The sequence below is a fragment of the Nasonia vitripennis genome (assembly GCF_009193385.2).
Source record: "Nasonia vitripennis strain AsymCx chromosome 1 unlocalized genomic scaffold, Nvit_psr_1.1 chr1_random0002, whole genome shotgun sequence".
NCBI classification, from domain to species: Eukaryota; Metazoa; Arthropoda; class Insecta; order Hymenoptera; family Pteromalidae; genus Nasonia; species Nasonia vitripennis.
This window is the reverse complement of record NW_022279588.1, coordinates 1,497,324-1,520,960: the sequence shown is the minus strand read 5'-3', so window position 1 is coordinate 1,520,960 and position 23,637 is coordinate 1,497,324. Positions and strand designations below refer to the sequence as shown.

The following is a 23,637-nucleotide window of genomic DNA, read 5'->3' as shown; positions in this document are numbered from 1 at the left end:
ATTGGGACTTATGAAACAATGGGTAAAATCTTTAGACAAAGATGGTAGCTGCTTTAAGTATCTGCGAAATCAGTTTCCCAAATTAAGTGATGCTAAAGTAAATGAAGGAATTTTCGATGTCCCTCAGATTCGTAAGATGATAAATGATGAAATTTTTGTTACGAAAATGAATCATACAGAGACAGAAGCATGGTTAAGTTTAGAGGACGTAATTACAAATTTTCTTGGAAATCATAAGAGCCCAAATTATGAACAAATAGTTTTAAATTTAGTAAATAGTTACAAAAATCAAGACTGCCTAATGAATCTAAAATTACACTTTTTATATTCGCATGTTGATGAGTTTCCAGAAAACCTAGGTGATTACAGCGAAGAGCAGGGAGAGAGATTTCACCAAGATATCAAGGAAATGGAGCGCAGGTACCAGGTATAAGGAAGATGGGACGTAAATATGTTAGCAGATTACTGTTGGTCGTTAAAAAGAGATCTACCATCAACACCGGAGAAGCGGAAGCGTAATCCACTTCGTAGATCATTTGACAATAAAATGGTTCGTTACCATAAAAAAGAGTAATGGGCTTAATATTTTTACTGATATTTTATTGAATTGCATATACTTCTAACAAATTTAAAGTAAATGAAGGAGCAGCAAACTATGATATAGTTTTAAAGGATACGATTGTACTTGCATATATATTGTTCTTTGCTTTATGGTTTACATTACCTTTTGCATTGTTTCAGTTTATAACTATTTTTTTCACTCTCTTTACGTCCATGACCTTGAACTAATCTTGAACTGAATATAAATATAACCTTATGGGACTATAATGACCCTGGATTTGGATTCCGCGACCCCAAAAACCCCTAAATGTCATGGTTTGATTTTACTTTTTATGAATCTTTATGATTTGACCTTCAACTAACCTTGACCATGACCTGATAAGGTTGTAATAAGCCCGGATTCGGATTCAGCGCCCGAAAAAATCCCAAGATACCATGGTTTTAGTCTATTTTTCATGTATTTCGATAATTTGACCTTCAATTGACCTTGAGAAAGATCTGATTGTTTAATCTGACCCCGGATTCGCATTCAGCGACCCCAAAATCCCCAAGATACCATGGTTTAGTCTTTTCTTAATGTATTTTGATAATTTGACCCCTATTTGACCTTGACTTAAGATCTGATGGGGTTAAAATGACCCTGGATTCGGATTCAGCGATCCCAAAAACATATAAGTACCGTGGTCAAGTTTTTGGGACTTACAATTTTTTTTATTGTGGGGCTGTGTAATTGGTAAGCTAAATAGATGCCTAAAAATTTAACAGACTCGGTAGATTTTATTATACAGTCTTGTACTTTAATATTGATTGCGCCAGGACGGACATGCTGCTTATTAAAGTGTAGTAGCCGAGTTTTTCTGGAGCTAGATCTAAACCTTTTTCTTTCAAGTTGGTAGAAATTATGCTAACTGCTTTCTCGATTGTTTTCCTAGTCCATTTTACTGATTTAGATTTTACATAGAGACCTATGTCGTCGGCGAATTGCGAAATACAGACGGATTTGTGTACATTTTTGGTGATCGTTTTTTTGGTGATAAATTATGTACAGAAGAGGACTAAGCACGCCTCCTTGTGGTACGCCTTTGTAAGTAGTTCTGATATTACCTTCCAGACAGTCAGCATGAACAACTCTACTATGCGTAAGGAATTTCACGAATTCAATAATACTGTCGGAACAACCAATCTTGGCAAGTTCGGCTAGCAGAATGTCAATATTGACGCTGTCGAAAGCACCCTTGAAATCTAGAAAGGCAGCTACGACATTTTTGCTTTCTAGGAACGCTTCATCCACTTTCAAGGTTAGATTAACTAAGCTATCAGTGCATGAGCGCCCTTGTCTAAAACCATACTAACTGTCTGGTAGTATTTCATTAAATTCCACCCACCATTGCAAACGATTTTTGCACAGAGTTTCAAAAAGCTTACACATAGCGGACGTCAGGGCTATAGGCCTTAAACTTTTGCCGTCGGATTTGCTAATGAAGTGCAAAAAGGAATGCCTCCAGCTTTCAGGATAGCTTTTACAACTGTGAAACTCATTAAAGATGTCAAGAAGAATCAAGTGATACTGAATCGGTAATTTTTTAATAATAAAATAGTCAATTCCGTCTAAGCCAGGAGATGACTTAGAGCTTTTAGCATCGAGAGCTGCATTAAATTCCGCATAGTCATAAGGTCTATCGAAAAGGTGATTCGGTATAGATGTAGGCGCATTTGCGGGATCAGTTTCAACCCACGGAGGACAGATTTTATCGAGAGCTTCCGAGACCAAACCTTTTTGCAAATTCTGTGTTGTATTTATATTATAGTTTTTAATCCAACTGTTTTTAAGAACTTTGCACGTATTCCATACATAGCTTGGGTCGCAATTGAAGGAAATGCTTTGGTCAAACTTGATAAAATAACGTTTCTTTTTTTGTTTGAAGGTCTTTTTGGCAAAAGCTACACTTTTTTGTAATCAATCAGGTCTGTTGAACTATTAGAAATCATCCATTTTTTCCATGCAACGCTTCTAAGTTTGTTGGCTTTGTTGCAATCGTCGTACCACCACGCTACAGGATTTTTAACAGTTTTGGTCGAATTTTCTTTTATAAAATTTCTTTTAGGAGTACAAGATATAGCGGTATTAGTTATAACGTCAGTAAAAAAGGAATATTTTTCAGTAGGACTCAGACTGTCATATTCATTGTTGTGAAATTGACTCACAGTGTCTAGAAGTATACGGGAAAATTCACCCCATTTAGTTTTAACTGTGTATAACGTAAAAGAATTCCTTTTATACTGATGTTTTTCCAGAGAAACGTTGATAAAAACAGGAAAGTGGTCAGAGCTCCAGGTGTCATCAGGAACTTGAACGTGAATTTTGTCAGAAAGATTCATAGTAGAGAACACAAGATCAAGGTTGGATTTGTAATTACGAGCTATATCTACGTAAGTAGTAGTATTTTCATTGTGTAGAAACAAGTCAGAAGAGTCAATAATATTTTCCAACCTTTCACCATTGTGGTCGGTATCTAAGCAGTTCCATAAAATATTATGAGAATTGAATTGATCTCCAACAAATAAAGTGCTAGGATTAGAGATATTTTGAGCAATGATATTCCACTGACTTTGAGACAGAATAACTCCTGGAGCTCTGTAACAGGCAATTAATTCGATTTCGGGATTGACATTAGTAATTTTGATACCACAGAGTTCCACGGATTGATCTGGAGAGAAATTTTCAGAAGACGTCGAAGGAGCTGGACGCTTACCTAACTCTGTTGATGTTATTGGGGCCAAAGGAAAATTTCCGATTAGTGTATTGTGTGCTGAAGGACAGACTTTGGCAATGTGCCCATGTTGTTTGCATATGAAACAGTTAGCAGATTCGGTACTCAGGAAGACCCAGTGCGTAGTTTCGTCATGTACAATTTGTAATGATTCAGGTAGCAGATGCTCTTCCTCTTCTTTTACGTAGACTTGACGTCTAAAAGACATGACATGGGCACGATCAGCCTTACCGGAGGAGGCTTTTATGTGATGCATTTGTGAGACAGACGTAATACCTTTACTCTTCAGATTTTGGAGAATGACATCGTGGGGGATGTAAGGGCTGACATTGGAGATGACAACGCGTTTGTTTTTTTCTATATATGGGCGCACTTTTAGGACATTGCAGTTTACCATCACTTTTTCTTGCACTAATGTTTCAATGATAAGTTTATTGCTCAAAAAGATACATACTCGATTTCCAGAAATTTTCGAGATAAATCTGACGTTGGACAGATCGATAATTCTTTCAATGCCATCTAACTAGTCATCTATAGTACATCCTTCTACTGAATCCAGAATAACAGCTTGATCTTTGGAAGGAGCTGGTACAGTTGAGGCAGCTCCTGCGTAGGTAGCTTGGGATGCGTTTATCATACCCTGACCTTATCCTGACTGCAATGTGCAGTCAGGAATAAATAGTTTTAACACAGTATAACACTTCACACACAAGGTACTAATTCACGTTCGAAATATAACAGAATAGGACTATTCCGCTTGAGCGCGAGGTTTAACCAAAACAAAACACGTCTGCTCGGGGCAAGAGTTCGACGTCGAGAGTATAAACTCCTATTAAATCGGCTTTTAATCATCTAATAGCTGTGATTATTTGACGCGTATTCATGTTAATGGTGCATCTACGTACTCTTCTTCTACCGCACCGTCTTTTTTCTCGTCATCTTCTTTTTTAATTCCGTCCACAACGTAGCTAGCACGAAATCTTTCGGGATAGTGATATCTCTCCATCTGCAGCCGATCGTAATCGAATATAGCTTGGTACATAACTTAGCTATTTATGTCGTACGGGTCGCTTCGATGAGGACTGGCAACGATTCAGTGTATCCACCTTCTGATTTGATAGGCTTGACGCAGTGCGCAGAAATTTTTCTTATTCTCGAATTTCTCGATACCGTGACTGGTGCACAGCAAGACGTTAGGGAATTGTATAGAGAGTTCGTCAAACGAAGGCGCACTGAACTCTTCTAAATTGATAATTCTTCGAGCGACTACTTTTTCCAAAAACTTGGCTTTTGCCTGGCCACGCGCGTATATACAGCGCGCGTCTTTCACCAAGTTGCACAGATCACGACGCAGATTCTTGAAGGAGATATCTCCGTCGTGCCACTCTAGATCGTGTACATCGAGAGTGCAGTAATTATTAGTCTGCTGCATATCCGCGGGTAATTCGGTAAATCTGCACAGCGCGAATGATCCAATGATCAACTATACTGCTCTGGAGAGATAAAACTCCGACTTCTTTGGGAATAAATTTTTTATTTATATCCCGAAAGCCTTGAATATCGATCACGTAATCCGTCATGATGATGATGATGATGCTGTTGCTGCTCGAATATGTTGTGTGCCGGCTGTTTCGAGAGAAAGACTAACTGCAGACTGTCAGCGCACTCGCCCTATAAAGCGCGAATCAAAAAAATTTTTTTTTGAGGCGTTGCGATCGCGTGTGCGTGCGCATCAAGCGCTAAAATCCGTTACGATTTGGCGGCTAAAGTCGATTTTCAGAACGTTGTCGTACTTTGCGTAAACGATACAGTTGATAGCAGTGAGAAGATCCGTCTCAAATCTCACTTCTATGCGTATGCTACCCGAGCGCACGAGATTCCAATGTGTGGCACAGTGTGCCGATAAATCAGGAGTGAGATTGAAGGCCGTCAAAAAATTGCCTTTATAATAGTTGTAGCGATTGATGCCAAAAACTTCGTTGAGAAAATGCACGCCTGTACCCGTGTAAAGTGTTTGAAAAGTGTCAATGTAGAGTTTGTCGAGACCCGTGAAACGTGTAAATTTGTACGCTGTCGACGTAGAGAGAAATATAATTTATAGAGAAGTGTTTAAAAGTAAAAATGCTTTGTTTTCCACAAAGGCCAAGATTATTTTCTTCGACAGCTGACCGTGTATAACGTTGTCCATCGAAACGCCCAATATTCCCGAGTGAATAATAAACGACTCAACTTCGACTCTCGTTATGTGATATTTAGCCGTAGTTTTCGATAACGCTTGCGCATGAGCCAGTAAAACTCCAGGACTGATTTTTACTCTGCGAACTATGAGTGTAGCTACTTTGATGCTGAGTTTGAATTTTCCATCAGCTGACGCGTATATCAAACAAAAAGCATCCTTCCTCCTCACTAGACGTACGCGCATTTCTACGCCATTAATCAGCATTTTATCCTGATTAAAGAGGTCGTGATGTAAATGTCCAATCATGTCAAAGTATCGTCGATTCAATGTAAAATATTTTCCAGCCCTTTGTTCACGATCATAGGTGCTGTGGCAGTGCTCACCGCATTAGCTGGCGAATCGAAACCGCCGCTCGTGTCGTCGTACCACAGACTCGCTGTAAGATGTGACTCTTTAGTAGCCAGAGCGTAGTTGAGAAGCGTCTCGGTGTACGCTCTGTCAGGATAGGCTCTATTAGGCGGCAGAAAAATTTTCTGATTGAAAAAAACGTCAATCTGATTAAACATTGAATGCATGAAATTGTTGATCCGTCCGACTTTAAGGTCTTTGGTCGTTGCAGTAGCCTCGTCAGCGGGTACGATTTTAGCTTGAACATGAAGCATAGTGTCAGCCAGATCAAAGTAATGCTCGCCATCTGCCGGCACGACAAATTCGAAGGGTGCGTCGACCTCATCGCTAAGAGATGACACAGGCTTATAATGCAGAAAGTTGCTGCTTTCAATGGACGTTTGGGTGGCTGGAAGCGTGAAAAGATCCAGCTCGTTATACATGTATTCCGTCGAGAGAGAATGTAAAAATGGCATTTTTACCCCAAACTCTTGTTTCCCAGACTCTTTAGTACGATTTTTGAACGCCTCCTCGAAATTTGAGCCGTTCTTTTCAACGTCGTCCAACACGTTGATGCCTGTGCGTACAGCCTACAGCTCTGGCACCGGAAGCGATGTACGGAAGAATTTTGCGAAATAAACCTCCGAGCCGCGTACCGACACCTTGTCCACGCTGATACGTTAAACCGGAATAGACGTGTCTCACTCCTCCACCTCCTACTTGCTTCCGTAGTAGCGTATGTAGTGACTCATCATGACATAGCATTACACGCTCTCTCTCTCTCTCTCTCTCTCTCTCTCTCTCTCTCTTTCTCTCTCTCTAACGATTACGTTTAAAGTGAAGCGTAACCGTCGTCAGCGTTCCATATTCGAATGATATTCGCACTCCGTGCTGATCCCATTATATCTATGACAATCGATCGAAAACTGTGATGTAAAAGTGGAATATAATGAGCAGGTGCAAAATGTCTCACGATATTACTGCCGAATTTGTACTTTGCACTATCCACGGAAACTATACGCAGTAGAGCAGCTTGAGTGTCGCCTACAATGTGTGGCTCGCATACATCTGTGTACACGTAGAGCTGATCGGGAATAGCTCGGAAAAGCGATGCTGGTCTGTTTCCTAGCGCGACTACACTCGTCTCGGAATCTTCGAAACCGAAAATACGGCAAATTTTTTCGTTAAACGTTGTCTGATGCTAATCAACGCAGGCACACTTGCGCTGTAGCAAGTAGTAGCCCTTTTGAAAGGGTGCAACTTCAAAACGAAGATTATCGTGAAAGGCGGCTGATTTAGTTATTTCGTTGGCTAGTTGCTCGATTTTGTCGTAAATACCGTGCGGAAAAAAATCCTTTTTATGCTTTGCGTTTTCCGACTGTTTAAACGTATAAAAGGCGTTCGATTCTTGAATGTGCGTGACAGTGCTCGGCACGTGAATTTCGACGAGCGCAAGGGACCAATTCTTGCTGATTTTGAGCTCGCGCGAGAGCTGCGTTGTAAAGCAGCTAGTGATGTTTTCGTTGTAGTACATCATACTGTTGTTGCTAGGCAGAAGTAGGTAAAAATCGTTCTGGTCCATTTTTAAATTTTTTGTATTTCAGAGGCTTTGATCCACGAGTTAAATTTGTCTAGATAGCCAGCCCACTTGACGAGTAGCTGCTTCTTCGAGTCACGACCCTTTGTACGAATTACGCGTTCTATTTTAAATTGCTCAGCAGCGTCCGACATGCATTTTGTGCCAACGTGAGCGAGCTCCTCGAGATAGAAAAAGCAGTCAATCTCTTCGCCGTTCAAATATTCCAGGATAAACGTTGGTAACTGCTGTCTGTTGGATATGTGCTTAATCTTGAAAACTTCCTCCCTAAAGTTTTTTTCGTATCCCTTCTCGAAAGTATTTTTCGTGCGACTGATGCGTACGTAACATCCGGGCTTGTATTTATTGATTACACCTCACGCCATCTTTTCGCGATTCTTGTAAGTCGATTGCAGACGAGCTCTTTACGCTAAATTTTCGCGCGCTTTCGCAGCATTGTAGATGCTCACAGGGGCGCATCTTTGTACCACTGTGTTGCGTATGATTGTAAGCGTCGATGATTTTCTGCGCCAAAGCTTCTCGCTTTACTGTCTATGCCGAGAGGTCTGCACACCTATTTTGTATTTTCACTTTTTACCGAATTTCGGCACGTAGGCGTACTGAATATCGTCGGTTGGAAATATACACCTGCGAACCCTATAATCATCTACGGCCGCTTCTGTTAGATCGAGAAAAAGATAACAAAACCAATAATTTCGGGTGGTAGCTCGACCGAAGGCGAGGCCTTGACGGAATCTACCACCACGACCTTGCTGCGGACTTGTACGGTAGGCGAGTCTTTGCGGACTGCGTCGGGCAATGTTACGGGCACGAAGACGAGTGTGCGATCACGGGTAATCTCCGTACGCGCCCGTCTACGTTGCTGCCTCGTCCTACGATGATTCCGCTTAAAGCGCTGCACCTCCGAGCGATGTTGGGGCTTCCGTGTTCTGGCAGGCATGACTGTTTGCCGAAAACTGATAACGACTCGCATTTGGCCTCATCTTTATTCCCGAAGCGCGGACCTCAGAGAGAGGCCTTACTTTTGCGGCGGCTAGGTGCGCGGTTACCGGAGAGGGTAAAAAGGGCACGGTCCGAGCACGATTCGGGAACTTTTGCTCAACCGAATTATGTTCGAATTATCTAGATTATCCCGCGAGTTATCGAGGCCGGGAATTTCTCTAAAGGGGCTAAAGCCTTCCAGACTCGTTAGCGCACGAGGTGAGTCCGGGGCCTATCGGCCTTCCAGACTCTGGGAGCGTGTCCGGGGCTGCTGCCGTACAGACCGTTCGGTCGCCGGAGAGCGAGTGTCGCTCTGCGCGAGCTGCCGCTCCTTTTAACCGCGCGCCGAAGCCGCCGCGGAGAGGGGAAACTCGAGCGCTCGCGTCCGTGACGCTCAGCGCGGACTCTCGCAACGGCGCGAAAGTGCTTTACAGTACAGGCTCACTTTCCCTGATGAAAATTATTCTGCGTCACCAGAAACACCGACAAATTCAAATAATGAGACGAACGCGAGAACAATTCCAGAACTATATCGTTCGATGATTCTCGCATCAAGTCGTCGAGAATCAGTAATTTTTTCTTTCCCATATCTACGGAGTAATCGCTTCGCTGCGGAAGTCCAAAACTCGATAGGTACAGCAGCACTCCCGCGAACTTTGAATTTACTGCGGTACGTCTCTTGCCACTCGGTATAGTAGAGCACAACCCTGTCGAAGTGAGCATCGCACATCTCCGGCAGATGCTCGAAAAATTTTTTCAGAAACCAGCTTTTTCCAGCTCCTGTCGGTCCTGCTATGCACGTCGTAAAAGGATGTATTAAAGCAGCTATGGCGCGAATAAATAAGGAGACGTAGGAAATTCGTTTTTGATTGAGATTTATTAGAGTAGAGATTCTATTAAAAGAGTGTTTAGAAGGTACGACTTCACAATAGCGAGGCTAGGCTCGATCTGATGCTCGAGACGCGGAGCAGCGCTCGCGCAAGGAAATAGCGACTCCGTTTTGTCTATACGGTAGCGCGCTCTCTCGCGACACGAATATTCACGCACACTCACACATGCTTGCATACATCGTCTCATAAGCTTAAGCGAAAACTTACCTTAACAGGATGCTTTCAACGCGTGTCCATCTTTTCGACTGAAGCACTCTCTTCCCTTATTTCTCTACCGCGGGGGGCGGCGGCGGCGGGCCGCGTATACGCGTGTACTCTTGCGGGCCTCGTATACGCGTATACTTACGCGGGCCGCTTATAAGCGTATATTAGTGGCCACGAGTATCATCCGCGGACGAGCCGTTTATACGCGTGCATGTACGGCTTGCCTATAAGCGTGATGAGTGAGTAGAGGAAAGAAATAGAGAGAGAGAGAGAGAGAGAGAGAGAGAGAGAGAGAGAGAGAGAGAGAGAGAGATAGAGAGAAGGATATTATAATTACAAGAAAAATTTTAAAATACTTTCTTTTTATTATAAATATATTAAACATAACGCAAAACGATTTATATTACTTAAAAACTAATACAAATACGAGATTTTTAAATTTACTTTTTTTATTCACAAACCACTTACATACTATACTTAACTTTTGTAACCGTACGGGAGCGAGAACCCGGGAGTAATATACCTACGCATTTTTAGAACTATGCTACACGATTTAACCTCTTCTCACGACGACAGTGTGATCTGGCAGTCTTTTAATAGAATTAAACTTAAGATTAATGCATTTATTCTCTTCATCAGGCTTAAAATAATTTTCAATCATACTCTTAATGCTAAGATAATTTATTCTCAAAGAATTCGAGAACTGGCGAGGTATCCAAAAATGTAAAGTCGAGGGTATCTCGCTAAAGTTCTCGAATTCTTTGTCTGTTGTATACCCGTGGCTGCGGTGGACACCAAGTATTTCAACAGAAAACGAGTAGCTGAAAGTTCTTTGTCACACGGACGGCCAACAACGTACGGCTCTTTTACGCACAGCCGACAAGAGACTCGTGCGTTGCATATGCGAGTGCGCTGTGAATATCTTGCAAGGTGTAATCAAAATCAAAGAGTCGCATAAAAGATGACTCAAAAAGCACAAAAACGTACTGAGAAAATTGACGATTTGCAATAATAAGAAATCTGTCAGCGATTGGCAGAAAAAGAAACGAGTTCTCGTACAGCACGGTGGTGTTTTTTTCCGCGTCTACTCGTACCTATTATCGAGGCTCTCGTCACGAAGTTATGTAATTCAAAGTCATCAGCAGCGGAAGACTAAAATGGATCGTACGAGAAAAATGATTATCGTGCCCAAAGATATGTTTTCGCGCTTGCAAAACGTTCAGCCAGCAGCAGCAGCAGCAGCAGAGCCAGTAGTAAACGAGTCGTATGAAAACTCTGTTCAAACGTGCGGCGAAAATCTCTCGAGACTCGATTCCCAGATGCACACAATTCTACATTCGAATAAATTTACAGATGAGCGTGAAAAATGTCAAAACTATTTACAAGTACTGCGGCGATATCTGTTTTTCAAAGATTCGAGGCTGGTTACGAGGATGCGCGCAATCTCGTGCGTGTAAATCGAAAAGGCAAATTATTTAGCGCGGCTGACACGCGGGTGAAAGAATGTATATACGAGTGTCTTAGTAATCAAGACGCCTATACTCTTCACAGATCCGTTAAGCGTAAATTTCCGCGATAAAGTTACAACGTGAGCAACATCGACGACGTATGGAAGTGCGATTTGCTTTAATTAACCACGATCAAAGAGCACAACGACGGATACTGTTACCTACTCGTAGTGGTGGATGTATTGAGTAAACACGCGTGGCTGGAGCCTCTACGCGATAACACTGCAGCCAACGTCACCGCAGCCTTTGAACGAATACTCGAACGCAGCGACGGATGCGTCCCGATACTCTTACAATCCGACAAGGGGAAGGAGTTTGTAGGCTCGACGTTTCATAAATTTTTGAAAAAACGCGACATCAAATTCCATACAGCTCGAAACCCCGATATCAAAGCAGCTGTGGTGGAAAGACTAAATCGTACTATACGCGAACGAATGTGGCGATACTTTTCTCACAATAACACGCAGCGTTACATCGACATGCTGCAGAAAGTCAACGACGCTTACAATCATACGCAACAAAGCGGTACAAATATACGCCCCTGTGACGTGAACATCTACAATGCTGCGAAAGCGCGCAAAAATTTAGAGAAAAGAGCTCGTCTGCAATCTATTTACAAGAATCGCGAAAAGATGGCGTTAGGTGTAATCAATAAATACAAGCCCGGATGTTACGTACGCATTAGTCGCACGAAAAATACTTTCGAGAAGGGATACGAAAAAAAATTTCGGGAGGAAGTTTTCAAGATTAAGCACATATCCAACAGACAGCAGTTACCAACGTTTATCCTGGAATATTTGAACGGCGAAGAGATTGACTGCTTTTTCTATCTCGAGGAGCTCTCTCACGTTGGCACAAAATGCATATCGGACGCTGCTGAGCAATTTAAAATAGAACGCGTAATTCGTACAAAGGGTCGTGGCTCGAAGAAGCAGCTACTCGTCAAGTGGGCTGGCTATCTAGACAAATTTAACTCGTGGATCAAAGCCTCTGAAATACAAAAAATTTAAAAATGGACCCGAACGATTTTTACCTACTTCTGCCTAGCAACAACAATATGATGTACTACAACGAAAACATCACTAGCTGCTTTACAACGCAGCTCTCGCGCGAGCTCAAAATCAGCAAGAATTGGTCCCTTGCGCTCGTCGAAATTCACGTGCCAAGCACTGTCACGCACATTCAAGAATCTGACGCCTTTTAAACAGTCGGAAAACGCTAAGCGGGAAACGCATTTTTTTCCGCACGGTATTTACGACAAGATCGAGCAACTAGCCAATGAAATAAATAAATCAGCCGCCTTTCACGATCATCTGCGTTTTGAAGTTGCACCCTTTCAAAAGGGCTACTATTCGCTACAGCGCAAGTGTGCCAGCGTTGATCAGCATCAGACAACGTTTAACTAAAAAATTTGCCGTATTTTCGGTTTCGAAGATTCCGAGACGAGTGTAGTCGCGCTAGGAAACAGACCAGCATCGCTTTTCCGAGCTATTCCCGATCAGCTCTACGTGTACACAGATGTATGCGAGCCACACATTGTAGGCGACACTCAAGCTGCTCTACTGCGTATAGTTTCCGTGGATAGTGCAAAGTACAAATTCGGCAGTAATATCGTGAGACATTTTGCACCTGCTCATTATATTCCCCTTTTACATCACAGTTTTAACTCGATTGTCATAGATATAAGGGATCAGCACAAACACCATTCGAATATGGAACGCTGACGGTTAAGCTTCACTTTAAACGTAATCGCGAGAGAGAGAGAGAGAGAGAGAGAGAGAGAGAGAGAGAGAGAGAGAGAGAGAGAGAGAGAGCAACGCTACTACGACGAGCAAGTAGGAGGTGGAGGAGTGAGACCGTCTATTCCGGTTTAACATATCAGCGCGGACGAGGTGTAGCAGACTAAGTTATATGGCTCGTGTAAGAGTTTTTATAAAAAAGATGTTATCTAGTCATCTGACCAGATAACATCAATATAAGAGATGAGATAATAGATAATTTTAAGATAAAACAATTATCTTGGAATTATCTTTTATTTTATCTATTATCTCATCTCTTATCTGATTATCTAGTCATTATATTTTTGTAAAGCAGTAAAACAGAGATGGAAATCAGCTCATGTATTAGGATATTATAGAGACCAAGGAGGTAGTTCTAATACTTTAATATTAAAATGACTTTGGTTGTCATCTATATGTCAGATTACTAGGTCATAACAAGATAAAAAATGAGATAATAGACAATTTTAAGATGCAAAATTAACTTGAAATTATCTTTTATCTTATCTATTATCTCATTTTTCATCTAATTAACTCATCGTTATTTACTTGTTATCTCGCACCGTTTAATTAGCGAAATTTGTAGTTATTAAAGCTATAGGTAGGTGGGTGTGCCCTTGCGCGCGCGGGCGTGTGTGTGTCTTCACATCTTATGTAGTCGTAAAGCTACCTTATTATCTGCATGTTCACCTGATACTATCTAACTGCTTTAGCTTGTCCCGGGTGTAAACGTGTGTGTATCTACGGGTGCCTGAATGTATGTGTATGTGAGTATGTGTGTGTATCTGCGGATTTTTTTTTTTAATGTTGCGTAGGCAGAGCAAGCTCTGCACAAGTGACCCTACTACACCAGATCTCCACAGGTACTATCGATGAACAGTACTTCCGTGGGGCCCGTTAACTAGCCTTGTTTTGGCTTTTCCTTTAAAGATTGACATTTCCATGCATCCTCAACCCACCAACGTGATTAGGGGTTCAGGATCAAACTTGTATTCTTTATTCTGCATCGTCCTGCCGTCTTCTTTTTTTTGCATCGTCCAGCTGTCTGCTTCCTGCCGCATCGTCCGGTCGTCTAATTCGATCAGCATCGATCGGCCATTCTGTGGACAGACTCAACCCCGACACCTATGTTCCTCTGCATCGGGTGAGTAAGTCTGGGCTCAACTTAGTTACCTATGTTCCTCAGCATTGGTCTGAGGAGCACTTAAAGGTACTGAACGCTAGCTCCTACGTTCCTCTGTATCGGGCAGGGGGGGGGGGTAAGAGCTCAGCTCTGTGACCTACGTTCCTCTGCATCAATCCGAGGAGCTATTTGTATCTATTATCTAGTGGCCTTCATCTAGCAACAGTTTTACTCAGCTGTTTCACCTTGGCCTTCCCTTCTATTCTCTTCGTCATTTCTAACCTTCTTGATAATAGTCCTTACGTAGTTGTTTACTGCGCACCAACTATCTTTCGACGCTAGCACAGCTGTCATCATTGACTCAGAGGTCACCTTAGTCTAAAGGTAACTCTCGAGTTCTTCTCGTTCCATTTCGTATCGCGAACAGTTGCAGAAGACATGATCCGCATCTTCGTTTGCTTCCAAACATATCGGGCAATTTGGATTACCCTCTATCTTGAAGCGGTGTATGTAGGCACGAAAGCACCCATGTTCGCTGAAAAACTGCGTAAGGTAGTAATTTTCTTCCCTGTGTCATCTATTGGTCCAGCCAACAATACGTGGCATGGGGCGGTGCGTCCATTGCCCCTTTCTACTGGAGTCCCATCGTCTTTGCCACTCAGTTAAGGTTCGTTCCTTTGCGGATTTCTAAACTTTCTTTTGATTATTGTCACCACGCCGGTTTTTTTCGTATATATTTTTTCGTTCTGTTGCTAGAAGGTCAATAGGCGGCATACTTGAAATAACACACACTGCATCTTCTGATACTGTTCGGTAGGCAGAAGCGACCCGCAATACACTTCTTCTATAAACTGTTGACAGCTTTTGTGCGTAGAACTTTACTAACATTGCGTCCGCCCATATTGGGGTACCGTATAACATAATTGATGTAGTCACAGTGGCTAGAAGTAACCTTCGACCCAGCTTTGGCCCACTTACATTTGGCATTAGTAGCGATAGTGCAGCACTGACTGTTGCTGCCTTATTGCTCGCCCTCTCAAGATGCTGCTTATACGTTAGTCTGGCGTCCATGGTGATTTCCAGGTACTTAATGGTCGGCTAAGAGTCTACTTCGTGTCCGTCCACTGACAGCGTTATTGTCTCTATTTTCTTTCTACTGGATATAAGGATAGCCTCCGTTTTATGACTAGCAAGATCAAGTTTAGTCTGCTTTAGCCAATCGTAGATTATACCTACTGCCTCGTTAGCGATTTCCGTCACCTCTTCTGTTTGCTTTGCTACTACCACAACTGCAATGTTATCTGCAAACCCTACAACCGTTGCCCCTTTGGGTAGCTCTAGCCTAAGTACTTCATCGTACATGATATTCCACAATAATGGGCCAAGCACTGACTTTTGTGGGACCCCTCCGGTTACTCGATGGGTTTTCGTGCCACTCTCTGTGTCATACAAAAGTCTTTTAGGTAGTCAGACATAATCCTTCTTATATAGGCGGGTACCTCTTTCTTCCGCAGTGCCTGGTGTATCTTGCCCCAGCTGGCTGAGTTAAACGCATTTTTAAAATCCAGTGTAATAATAGCACTCCGCAAGTCCGCCTGGTTTTTCAATGACTTTGTCCATTCTAACGCCGATTATGCGCTCTAAGATCTTGCCCGGGGTGTCTAGCATGCAGAGTGGTCTGTATGAGGCAGCTTCTCCAGGTGGCTTATCTCTTTTTGGTAGTAGCACCAGGTGTTGCTTCTTTCGGTTCTTAGGAAACGGCCCTTCTTCAAGACATGAGTTGTTTAAGTCCACAAAGACATTGGGGCGTGCCTGTATAGCTTGTTTTAGTGCAATATTGAGTATGCCATCCAGGCCTGGAGCCTTATTGTTCCCAATTCTTTTGCAATCAGCCATTAATTCCTCTGTGGAGATTGCTGGAATGATTTCGTCATTTGCCTCTGCTTCAGGAATAGCTGTTACTTCCAGTTGAAGGGGAAACAGTGTGGTCACAATACGATCCAGCAATTCCGGGCTCTTAGAAGGGGGATATAACCTCCCTTTACCTTCTTTATTACTACTCGGTACGGTCGCCCCCAGGGATCCAGCTCAACCTCGTCCTGTAACTCTTTCAGGTATCGTCGTTTATTCTCTCGGCGTTTTCTTTTGAGTATCCGTTTAGCATTCTTCATTTCTTTATTTAGGGCGTCTACTATTTCTTTACCACGACCAGTCTTGTTCTATTTTTTCCGAGCCCGCTGTTCCCGTCTTCTGGTTCGATAACACTCTTTGCGGGCCGCGTCAATTTCTTTATCCCACCAGTATATTGTTGGGAGCCCTCCTTGGCATCGTTACGTCGCAGGCTCGGGTAATATTTTCCATTACCTGCTCGACATTATCATTCGCTGATCCAGACAACTATTTTTCTTCAAGAGCCAGCAGGAATGTCTCCTTATCATAATCCTTCGTTTTTCAACCGACTTTTTTCGTCGTTGCCCTCCCCTTGGATCTCTGTTTTAATATTTTTATCTCCATTATTATTGTTTGGTGGTCACTATTTGTGTAATGATCGCTCACTATCCACGATCTAACTGAGCCAATTAGGCAGCTGCTGACAAACGTAAGATCTATGATGGACCCTGTGTCTCCTCTTTGAAATGTGTAAGAACATCCCTGGTTAACTAAGACCAAGTCAAAAAGGGCGAATACTTCCAATAGCGCTCGTTGCATAGATTCAATAAGCATAATTAGATTCATTTATTAAGAATATCGTCTTATTTCATCATTATCTTACAATGTGTATTTTAAGTTCAATCATAACTCAATATCTCCGAGGAACGTGCGAGGTGATTCAGAGACATTGTCCTGAATTCAAAGTTCTACTGTATTAATTAATAATATAAATTTTCCTTTTACTATTATATTAGTGTTATTGCGTTCGAAATCATTTATCTACATAATTGCTACACAAGTCTCCTTTCACGTAATCACTCCGAATCCACAGTTCTCGCAATATATATATATATATATATATATATATATATATATATATATATATATATATATATATATATATATATATATATATATATATATATATATATATGTGTGTATATATATATATATATATATATATATATATATATATATAATCTTAATATAATAGAGGATTGTGTACTAAGAGCGTAGAGCAGGCTTTTTTAAACTGAGGTCGAAAAGCCTGCTTAGCACTTGGTACACATCATTGTTTATTATAACATTATACCAATACATGCGGTGACTTTTTTTTGACACAGTACCTTAAAGTATTTAAGTCTTATTTAGGACTTAAGGTCCGCCGACTTTAGGTCCGCTTTTTAGGTCTAAAGAACGTGAAAATGTTACAAAAAAATTATATAATTTATAGAAATAGATGGACATTATAGTTAAATAGCTTAGAAATTAATAGCAGAATTGAATGACATCTCAGATCAGAAATTTTATGTTATCTTCATTTTGTAATATTTAAAAAATAATTTTTCAGCCTGCTTCTGTTTATTGTTTAACATACTGTCTACATTGTTATATAAAAATTAAATGTAAGCATCTACATTAATTAACCTCTAGAAGACGAGAAAATGGACATATTATAGAGTTGCCCTGCAAAATGAACTTTATGTATACAGGATATACAGACACTAATTATGTTACTTTTCATAGGTGACTGCAACTCTCAAATCACAGCTCTCTAAAAGTTAATAATAAACAGATAAAATCAAAAAGCCTTAATATAAGTATTTAATATTCAAATGTATATCCTCGTTAATACTTCTTATAAGGTTTCGATACTAGCTTAATGCGAGCATTTTCTCTGGATCTATTGTGCACCTCGGCTGTACGCAAAGTAATACCAAATATGTCTTCGTGAAATCTGTTTTCATCCTGTAAACATTATAAAAAAATTTAACATTAAAAAAATCTACATTACATTGCATTATTAAGTATTAAAATTAAACGATGAATTTTTTATAAAAATCTCTCTATTTACGCTAGAAAATTATAAAAAACTTAATTTCTTAAAATTATATGGTATTAATACACAATAGACAAATCATTTAATAGCGCTTAAATGGATTTTAATAAATAATTTTTTATGTATATTATATTCTACTCTCCCATCCAAAACGGTTAGCCCGCGTAAAAAATATGCTCCTTGGTCTGGACCGGGGTTGAGGATTCTCATCGATAAACGCAATACAACGCTCAGGCGCTATGAACGCACGGAGAAAGCAGAGCTTTTCGATGAGGTTCTTCGACTTACCAATGAGGTCGACATGCGTTCTGCTCAAGAGCGTGATTCCTTCCTTCGACAACAACTCTCGGACGCTCTTAATCACAACAGAAATATTTGGAAGGTTATGCGTCATCTCAGCCTCCTACCTGGGCGTAAGGAGGAGTTTTTCGGTTTCACGCCAGGTGAGCTGAATGAGCACTTCGTGGGAATATCGGCATCACTCCTCGAAAACATAGACAATGCAATGGACACTATCTTACTTGAAAGCGAGGAAGGCTTCACCTTCAGCCCAGTCAATATGAGCGACATTGTCCTTGCTATTTCTAACTTTTCCTCGCAAGCGAGGGATGTCGACGGTTTTCCATGCGAGGTGGTCGCCAAGGCCCTCCAAATTATTGGCGAGATCATTCTTAATTTATTTAATTGCTCCTTCGCTCAGGGAATTTTCCCCCAGCAATTCATGTGTGAGATTCATCTTCGGGGTTAGAAGGGGATGAACATATTAGTCCCTACCGGAGGCGTCTAGAATTACTACGCACCGATTCCAGAAGGCTATACTTTGAGGCCATTCTATTATACAAGGTGATTCGGATCGGTGAGCCTCATTTTTCAATAAATACAAGCCGAGACCCTCCAGCAGGGGAGTTCCTTCGTATGCGAAACAGTATTATGTAATCTCAACAAAACGTATTATTTTTTTTTGCTTTAAGCAAATAAAGATTTCTCCCACTCTCTCTCTCTCTCTCCCTCTCTCTCTCTCTCTCTCTCTCTCTCTCTCTCTCTCTCTCTCTCTCTCTCTCTATTATTTTCTAATATTCGTGCTTGTGTTTTAAACCTTTTTTTGTATTATTGATTCATGATAAACACACTGCAAACTTTTTATTATGTCTGAATACACATTGACTTACACTCTCAAAAAAACTGGTGTAAACGGCCGCTGTGTTACTGACGCCTGACTGAATATTTACCTAATCACTGATTTTTCTTCATTTTTCTCTGGATGCTTTCCAGAGTCCCTCTGGGAAGTGTCTCCACCAGAATTACTGTGGGCTCGAGGTGCCGTGATAGCCGACTGCCGTTACATAAGTCTTGAACACTAACGAGGCGTGAGGGGCTTGCTGCTGAGGCGAGGTCAGCCAGAGTCGGGGTTCGCATCCAGGGCTATTCGCTGTCAAGATTTATTATCGCATAGGCGCAGTCAAAGCAAATGACGCTGCGCGCGAGCCACCGCTCCTCTTAAGCGCGTGCGCGAAACAGCGCCGAAGCAGCAGGGAAGAGGGGGTACTTGTGAGCGCGCTTGCTCCGCTTAGCGCAGGCTTGGCGCAACGGCGCGAAACGCATGTCCTGAAATTTTTGTAACAGACGGTGCAGCCGAGAATCTTTTCTTTAGTGATCTTGAAGTGTTTTCGTAATCTTTTTTGGAATAGTGAAATAATGTTATTGTTTGGAACTTTTGTCTCGCCCAGTCATAAAGTTGTTTTGAATTTAAAATCGCTTCCGTAGCTTTGGCCTGCAAGCTGGTATGAGTAGCTTCTCTTTTTAACACGGCTCCTACTCCGTCATATGAACCCTTTCCATGAGCAGTAGCATGGAAATGCCAATCCGCCATTATTTGGAAATCTGACTCATGATTAACCAAGTTCATCATTTGATATCTATTTTTATAGTGCTGTATTGTACCATCTGTGACGTATATAATCTTATTCATTTTTGCGAATCTTTTCTTTATTTCAGAAATAATCTTTTCTTGTAAAATATAAACTGCGGCCGTATCATCAGTAGTACATTCAGAAAGTGCTATAAAACTACAATGCCTTGTTTCATTATCTTCTCTGTAATATAGTACTGCAACATTTATTGTACGCTGATCATTGTTACAATGAAATTGCTGAGCAGCATTCTGAACGACGTAAGCAAAATTTTCAGAATAATCCATATCCAGAAGCCCTTCGTTCTCTTGTAAATTGTTCTTCTGATCTTTTATATATTTAGATTGATTTTTTGCGATGAAATAATGTGGTATAAGTTTTTTTAAACTCAAAGACAATTCAGTCGTAAAATCATCCACCGAAAGACATTCTCTTTTTAAAGTACATTTATTTGTTGACTGCCAGACACTAAAAATTAATTCTTCAATCTTATTTTCGTATAATACAGAAGATACATGTTCTTCAAATCTTAAAAAATTACCACATTTTTGACAACTTCCTAAAAAACAAGCAGGATTCTGATTTCTGCATAAGATGAATGAAAAACAATCAATATAACCATTTATTGGATCACCAGATCCCTTCGTGAGAATTATGAATTTGGATGCTTAAGCATGGCCTTAAAATTTTGGCGTATTACACATACACACACGCTATGCGTGCCTCTTTCACCAGCCAAAACACACCATTTTGGACGTAGTTCGGCGAATTTACTAAAGCTGATAGGAAATTGTGGACATTCTTCTTTAAAAGTTCGATATAATACTTTAATATCACATAGTAGCAATCTTTTTGGAACATACTGAGTTTCACCATTTTCGTTAATTTGAATTACATCTTTCTTATTCGGCATAACTCGACTGTTAATATCAGATTCATAAAATTTGTTTACCTCTTTATTTGTAATTTCAGGTAAACTTTTCCCTTTTTTCGGATCAGGAATCGCTAAGATACCGAATTCATCTTTCAAATCTCTCGTCTTTTTTGCAATTCTTAAAGAGACATTAAACTCTGATTCAATATCGTGTAATGTCCAGCATTCAGGTGCTATTGTCAAACTAGAAACTATAAATGGATCATTTGTGAGGTGAAGAAGACACTTACTTTTCAGACCATCCAACATTTGTTCTAGTTGAGCTTCTCTCGACAGACGAATTCTCTTATTTTGTGGTCTTTCATTTTCTTCCTCACTCGGCTCATTTAGAGAGTTATTCGATAAATTAAAATTTACAGAAGAGCACGACTTTCTACAAGATGAACAAATCATAGCTGTTTCAAGTATATCTGAATAATCTAACAAAAATTTTTTTGAGACTGCGAAGACCTTTACCTCTATGTCCATTAATATTAAATTGATTAATACATCTGTCAACATGAACTGTTGGAAAAGAATGCTTTGCAGTAGACTCAGACATTATAAATATTTTAGATGCTTCAATTAATCATGGACAAGTATACAAAAGCTATATCAGTGTTAAGTGACGAAGTTTCTGCATAAATATTCAGAAATATTAAATCAAATGAAACAAAGACAGTAGGAAAAATCCAGAAACTTCGACGCTTAACGAGCGCAAGAAGTAACCCTAAACCAAAACAAACTTCTCCTCCTTTGGCTGAAGCGCGCGTGCATAGCCAACACTGCAATTTAGCCGTTGACTGTAGTACAGGCCCATAAGGCCTAATGAGTAAGAGAGAGAGAGAGAGAGAGAGAGAGAGAGAGAAAGAGAGAGAGAGAGAGAGAGAGAGAGAAAGAGAGAGAGAGAGAGAGAGAGAGAGAGAGAGGGAGCGCGACTAAGCTGAAGTGCGGAGGGAGGAGAAGTAAAGACCCTGTGTGGGAGAAAGCTGTTACGCTTTCTTCAAACTTGCCTCCACCGATTTTTTCATTCCAGTGTGTACTCTCTTCGAGTTAAAACGTTGTTTTTCTTTGAGTTTACTAAAGTGTGTTACATTTTGAGTCTTTTCTATTCAAGTTCCAATAAAGTAAAAATCAATATCTAAGTTTTGAGTTCTGAGTTATTTTCACTAAGATAAGATTCCATTAAGGAAATAAAAAGGGATTTTTGGAGACCGGTTGGTCATCACAATTGTCAATCGCTCGGACGAGAGCATTTACCTAGAGGTCATCTACATTTCATTTCGAAGTCAAATACCAGAATTTTGGAGTTCTCTGAGGAGTCATTAAGTAAGTCAGTTATTCTAAATGCATTAAAATTAAATATTACAAAAGTTAAGCAACGGCAGCTACGAAAAATCGGTTAGCTTCTCCTGTATACGAGGATAGTCTGTCGAGTCCCAATTTGCGAAATATTTGTTTAAGCCTTGTACTTAACAATCAGCTTAAAAGTTAATTGTGTCTGCTTCAAACTAATTTTTCTGTCATTAAAAATACCACGTGGAAAGTAACAGCTAATACATTTTGTAGAATTTGAAACAAAACTAAACTATAGAGAAAGATTCTGGACTACAACAGTATACAAAATAATATTATTTTAAATATACTTGAAATCAAAATTTAATAAATGAGAATAATAATCTAAACTTTGATTTAAATATTTTAAAAGAATTCTAGGTAAAACAACGTGTGATACAATTTTTACTAAAACTTTACCGTCAGAAAATTGTGTCGGCCGAGTGCACGTCAAATGTCTAACGGCTAATCATGTACTAATTGTAATAAGATTATTGTTTCAGCAAGGTGCCAACGAGCGCCGAAACGAGCGAGAACGAGAAACGAGGCAAGATAAAGACAGAGAGAGTGAGAGCATAGGTAGCGCGGTTGCCGCCTGGCCGCACAGCGTTGGCCAGATATGACAACGATGTGCCGACGGCCGGGAGAGCCGCGACTAGAGTTAGTACCTGCACTCTCACTCTCTCACGTCGACAGGGTAATATCTCTCGTCTCTCTTTATCGTTCGTCGAAGTGTGCGGCGTTTGCACCTCCGTGTATAGCTACAATTGAATATACATTTCCATATCTAAACTTCTCGTGTGTTATTTCCTACGACCCGACCTACGCCGCCTCCGCGGGCTCGTGTAAAAACACGTGCATGATCTGAGTCGGCCGAGCCGTGTCTTCTGCACACCCGACGTTAATTTACAATAAACAGGGCCCTTCTGGCCCTGGTTATAACACGGCAGAAAAGTATTAACCGAGTGTTATAAATGGCGCCCCAAAACGTATGTCAAGGTCAAGCTATTTAACTCGCGAGTGTACAAAAATTGTATAGCGGCTACTCGTGCTACAATGTCGACACATTGTAGACGTAAGTGAGACTCGGGAAAAAATCTGAACGCAACGGTAGAAAGTATTAGACAGCGTCGAATAATACGCGCAGTTTAACTTTGTAGCGGCAGGCATCAGCCTTCAAAATTCGAAAGGGTCAACGACCGAGCGGCCAGCGACAGCGAGCGTATACATTGTTTACATCGCGTGCCGCGAACCGAGAGCTCGAATTCTTACAGTGTCGCCCGTTAGGCAGGGAATTTTTGGCTGAGTGCGAGTGAGACGGATAAACTATAGTCAGTATAGGAATTCAAACTATTGTATGGATTTTTGAGAATTCGTTTTGCACTCTGATGCAATTTTTATACTTGACTACTGTTTAAGCCGTAATCTCGCAGTTCAACAAATTGTTGCGTTATTAGGAATGTTAAGGCATAAATCGCGATAATAATTTAGAAAAATTTCGCGAGATCT

The 23,637-nt window shown here is 40.8% G+C and overlaps 2 protein-coding genes across 13 annotated transcripts in view; both read right to left on the bottom strand.

Annotated features, from left to right (window-relative positions):
- LOC116738619 overlaps window positions 1–23,637 on the bottom strand; it is a 211,474-nt gene that overhangs the window by 9,950 nt on the left and 177,887 nt on the right. The gene's annotated exons all lie outside the window — the stretch shown is intronic.
- The window catches only part of Nos (nitric oxide synthase), a 1,339,001-nt gene continuing 1,332,837 nt past the window's right edge, over window positions 17,474–23,637 (bottom strand). For 9 of the 12 annotated variants that reach the window (XM_032601207.1, XM_031933451.2, XM_032601209.1 and 6 more), the window contains one exon: window positions 17,474–17,879. In XM_032601207.1, coding sequence (XP_032457098.1) covers window positions 17,760–17,879 — 120 coding nt within the window. In that variant the 3' untranslated portion in view covers window positions 17,474–17,759. 12 annotated transcript variants of the gene reach the window in all.